Genomic DNA, 5,536 nt, shown 5'->3' on the forward strand with positions numbered 1-5,536 from the left:
AATAACTTTGTCTTCAAATATGTACTGACTGTGAGAACATATGATATCATCACCCACCTACTGCTTGAAAAATGCTTTGGAAATTGAAAGAACTGCAAGAAATGGAATGAAGAAAAAGAAAGTAACCCAAATGACAAAAAATCATCAAGAAGGAACCATTTAGAAGACAAGCCCTCCAGAACAACAACAAAACCAAAATTATTAACTTGGAATAGATTTTCATCTTTTTGCAGGTAACTTGACACAGCTCAGTCGTATGAAGAAAATAATGCTGCGGCTCTACATCTTTTCCACAGCACTTTGTAAATAGTACCATATTCTAGCATTAATCTATTGCTACAACAGAGCATTCTGGACAGACATGTCAACTTTGAGCCGATAGACAAAAAAAGTTAACAAAAAATAAACATGCACACAGCACTTCTCTGTGACTAGCATCATATTCTAGCATTAACCTGTTGATACAATTAAGCAATGACAATAGAATGATGGACACTGGGTACTTGGGCCACCTTTGAGTAAGACGAGCATAATAAACATTAAAAAATGAATGTAAATACTGAAACCGTGAAGGCTGACTCACCACTGGGCGATAATGGGCCGCTGTCCACGTTGGGGAAGCCCTGACGGAACTGGTTACCGTACCTGGCCCTGAGCATCCTTGCCTCCGCCTCCAACTGGGCCACCTGTTCCCGTGGGGGCCCATCCTCAATATCAGCGTCATCATCGTAATTCGCCTCCTCCATCACTGGCTTCACCCCACTTATGCCTGGCTCTGGCTTTGCCTCCATCATGTATTTTCACTGTTGGTTAAATAATTATGGTTACAGGTTACAGGAAATGTGAGACAACAATAATTACTGTACTGTATAATAAGCATTATCATCATCGTAATTCACCTCCTCTGTCACTGGCTTCATCTCACTTCTAACTTAAATTAATCAGCCTGATCTTAGCCTTATTTTTGATATTCTTGAGATGACTCTTGGATTGTCTGATTTTTTTTTTCATATTTGCTAAAAAAATGGTAAAAAATAATAACAATGTCCTAAAACTGACATTTGCCTTGAAAAATAAGGGCATCATATGATTACCAACAGAGTGTAGTGGCAGGCAATGCATAGCTGATTGACCACGAGCACTGGTAATCTGGCATGAGAGGCATCACCTATGCTTTGTACCTAGGGCAAAATGCACATAGGCGTAGTAACACTGAATCAGACATCCGAAAAAATTCAGTAAATGCCTGAAAAACTTGCATACTTTTTAGAACATCAATCTGGGTCCAATGAGGCTGGATTTCATGGCAAATGGGGCGAAACGGTGAAGAAAAATAATCAGCCACCCCAAACAAACCTAACCTTAGTACAATGGAAACAAATAATCAGTCATATTTTGATCTCAAGACATAAAGAGAAAATCTAATATAAATGAAACAAAAAAACACTGCAAATTAATCCGGTGAAGCCCATCATGATAAATTTTACTGTTTTTTAAGTTGATAAGCGTAACCATGGAGATTTCTCACACCAACCTTTCTACATCAATGATCTCAAAATGTCAAATGATGAGTCTCCTGCTGACACTGCACATACACAGCAACCAATCTCATAACACAGCAACACTCCACACAGTAATTGTCAAAATATACTTAAAAATAAAACAAGGAGAGAATTCAGATGACGCTCCCCTAGTCAACTCTATCACAGATTACGGGTTATATTTGCTACCCTGACCCTTTAACTACTGCTTATATAGAAGATTTATACAGGTTTACCATATTATTCATTTATATTACCCTGTGGTAGTATACATTTCTCTCTATACTGTTTTTGTTTATCTATTCGGTAATTCAGTAAACATTAAATTCTTAGTACATATTGCGTAGTATTTGCTTCCCTTCTCCACATACCTATCAACCCGCCCAGCCGCGTAGGGTGTATTGTCTAAATCTCTCTCAATTTGTGGCTTTTAGATCCGTGGAGGCTGTTAACTGGTACCACATTGACCATTAAAACAGGTAATACGATCGGAAGAACGATAAGAGAGATATAAGGATGGGTTCAGAGCTGTACAGTCATTTTGCATCAGATAATCGTTGCGGTCGGAGGTGACAGTCACGCAGCAAATAATCGGTGGTGCAATACTTAAAGAAAATCAATTGAGACCGTACTGAATACACTAACGCAAGTTTCTGTATCTGTTCCGCAAATTTATAACCGAACAAACAACGAAAATGATGTAAATCCGGAAACAGTCACTGGAACTTTTTTTTTTTTTCGACACTACATCCTGGAAGTTCTCTAAAATACTCCAACATGAAAGTACCGTATCGAATTCTCGTGGTAACCTTACTAATTTTTGTATCCGAGTGCCGTGACCTCACCTCTGCCTCCCCGAGTGCCCCCCAGGCCGAGGTCAAAAGTCAATCGAGGTCAGGTGATGGCCCCGATACAAGCCAAGAACCTGGATCATCTCGGGTCAAGCCTGGAAGAAGCCCAGAAGAGGATGGACTGAGGGAGTTTGCGCAGATTAGGCGGAAATTAGAAGAAATGGACAGTGAAAGGTAAGGAGAGAGAGAGAGAGAGAGAGAGAGAGAGAGAGAGAGAGAGAGAGAATGCATATGTGAGATTCATGAAGGAGAGAGGGAAGAATATTCATTGAGAGAGAGAGAGAGAGAGAGAAAATGAATGAATGATGCACGCTCAAGGTTAGATGTGTTAAGACAGAGTTGGGTGAATGGCATTTTTTTTTTTTCACTTGTTTTATTTTTTCGTTTTGTTTCTTCCATAGTATTTTGAATGTTGCACAATGACTGGGTCGTGAATGGGAGAGAGAGAGAGAGAGAGAGATGAGTCATGGTCACCGGATATTCAATGGACAAACCCATGTATAATTTTAGGACGTTATTTCATTTGTTTGTTTGTGGTGTTAGCAGACGGATTTATTTGACATAGGAGAGGACTTCCGTAGCAGTGGCAATATCGTGTAGAGAGAAACCTTTATTTAACACACGAAGAATCATCCAATATATTATCATTATGCCGAGAATCGAACCCGGAACTCTCAGGTGAAGGCCAGGCAGCAGTCCACTACGCCACGACCAGGTAAAATAATCTCACAATATCTTACATTATCACAGTCTTGTAACTTTGCCCCTCCCCCCCCACTGTGGGTCTGAAGAGGATGAGATAACCCTCTGGCACACGCATAGTGGTAATATATTCAATGTTGTGGTGGTGATAGTAGTAGTAGTAGTAGTAGTAGTAGTAGAGTTGTAGTAATAGTACCGTAGTAAGAGTAGTAGTAGTGGTGGTGGTGGTGGAAGTCGTAGTGGTAGTAGTACTAGTTGTAGCAGTAGTATTGGTAGTATTAACAGTAGTAGAGTTGTAGTAATAGTAGCAGTAGTAGTGGTTGTGGTTGTGATGGTGATGATAGTGGTGGTGGTGGTAGTAGCAGTAGTAGTAACAACAGTAGTAATAATAATAGTAGTAGTTAGTAATAGTAGTAGTAGTAATTAGTAGTAATAGTAGTAGTGGTAGTAGTAGCAGCCTCAGGTTCCTCTGAATCGTGAATCATTCTCCTTCTGCGGGCTAGGGAGGTAGGTGAGGGACGTGTGTATAGCCAGGCAGTGGATCCGCCTGGTATTATCCATGCCAGCACACGAAGGCCTTCCTCTCCACCACCCCCTCGTAGTGAAGGGGTTAATGAAGGCCGTAGCTAACCCCTCCACTGGGTAGAGTCTCGCGAGCTGAATGAAAGCGTCTGAACATGGTTAGAATGCAAGGAAAAATGTACACGAGTTGAATAGGGTGATTTTACACACACACACACACACACACTTCCGGCGTCCTTTGAGTTTATGTACTGAAGTGTGTGTGTGTGTGTGTGTGTGTGTGTGTGTGTGTGTAAAATATAAATAGATAGATAGGTAGATAGATACAGAGGAAATATGAAAACTACGTATGTATGTAAGTATTTAAATATGTACGTGTGTGTATGTAGGTGTGTCTGTGTATGTGTTATCTCCACAATCTACACCCTTTATCACAAGTTCACCCCCCCCCCTTGCTTATCATCAGCGTCTCATGGTCTGTGTATCTATGTAACTCCTGATTCCCTTGCACTTGCTCAAAGACTTAAGGAAATACAGAGCCCCTTCATTACGAGAACCGCCTTGAACCCCCTCTCTGGACGATTTTATTTAGCTGAGAGAGTGTACCCTTGTATGGTGGGAACAGCTCTAGTATTATTGTGCTAGCTAACTTTAGATGATTGTATGCTGGAGAGAGAGAGTGAGAAAGAGACAGACTGACAGACAGAGACAGTCATTCAGTCGAGAGGAAGTCACGTGAACCTAAGAGAGAGAGAGAGAGAGAGAGAGAGAGGAGGGGGAACCTGAGAGTTTTAATACCGTATTTTTTTTCGCTTCAGGCCCCACTTCAGGCAATCCCTCCCCATCCCTGGCGGCAGAACGGAATCCATGGCCAGGCAGACCCGCGCCAACTTCCTAAACCTGTTGGAATTGTACCTCCCCTCCCCCACGGTGGCCAACCCAGCCTGCCGCAGGGACCTCTTGGCCATCTTGCTTGCTATGGTCGACTTGAAAAACCCCTTCAATTTTTGGGCCATGAACTGTGAGTGTATGGTTCAGTTAGATGTAATAATAATAATAATAATAATAAAATAGTAATAATAATGATAATAATAATAATAATGTTTTCTTGCAGTGGTCGACTCTTGGGGCAAACTTCCAGACGGTATGTTTATCGGCAACGTGAAGGCGTATGGCTTCTTCCACGAGTGTTTGAATATTCGCGTCAACCAACCCCAAAACGCCTCCACTGAGCTCCAATCCACCTCCATTCCACCTCCATACCTGCATTTCAACCTCCACGAACCTCATCAAACCCTGCTGTATCCGGAACAGTATGTGTATGATCAGGAAGATGGGGTTCAGAAGATTAGCAGGCTGCAGGATACGTTGTTGTTTGCTGACGACCATAAGAAGCTGGTTTCGATGGCTGCGTTCGTGGATTCGTCTGATTTTGAAGACCTGGAGTCCAGTAATGACACGGTGGATTTTGAGGGCCAGTACTGCCTGCTGGGATACACAGTGAAGTAAGTGACTGATTTATAGGGCTTTATTGAGACCAGCACATGAGGCTTCGTAGCACCCACCAGTGGCGTAGTCAGGTTTCGACGGATGGGGAGGCCGAGCACTAATTTAGGGGGACCCAATGCTATACATCGTCCACAAATTAAATCACCCAAAATTTCAATGGGAGGGCCGAGGGGGAGGGGGCCAAGGAGCTGACTGTGGGGCCTGGGCTCCCCCCCCCCGTAACTACGTTACTGGTATCCATTGCTTAGTGGTTTATGTTGTATAACACATGTAGGTGGCTATTGAGTGACAAGACAGGCCTAATGGCTTCCTGTAACCCAGGAAACCATTTACAACGCTGGGTGGTGACCGTATAACCAAACACCAGGGTGATGTGGAGCTCCCGATGGTGCCCCTGTTAACTGGGTGGAA

At 42.6% G+C, this 5,536-nt stretch overlaps 1 protein-coding gene across 1 annotated transcript in view; it reads left to right on the forward strand.

Annotated features, from left to right (window-relative positions):
• The first annotated feature begins 2,247 nt into the window (after positions 1-2,247).
• LOC145405612 (uncharacterized) overlaps positions 2,248-5,536 on the forward strand; it is a 6,058-nt gene continuing 2,769 nt past the window's right edge. The window contains exons 1-3 of the mRNA XM_080276938.1: positions 2,248-2,566; positions 4,435-4,637; positions 4,731-5,121. Coding sequence (XP_080133064.1) covers positions 2,319-2,566; positions 4,435-4,637; positions 4,731-5,121 — 842 coding nt within the window. The 5' untranslated portion in view covers positions 2,248-2,318. The remainder of the gene's footprint in view (positions 2,567-4,434; positions 4,638-4,730; positions 5,122-5,536) is intronic.

The sequence above is a fragment of the Coenobita brevimanus genome, chromosome 67, assembly GCF_032717465.1.
Source record: "Coenobita brevimanus isolate Jiangsu-jjx chromosome 67, ASM3271746v2, whole genome shotgun sequence".
NCBI lineage: Eukaryota > Metazoa > Arthropoda > Malacostraca > Decapoda > Coenobitidae > Coenobita > Coenobita brevimanus.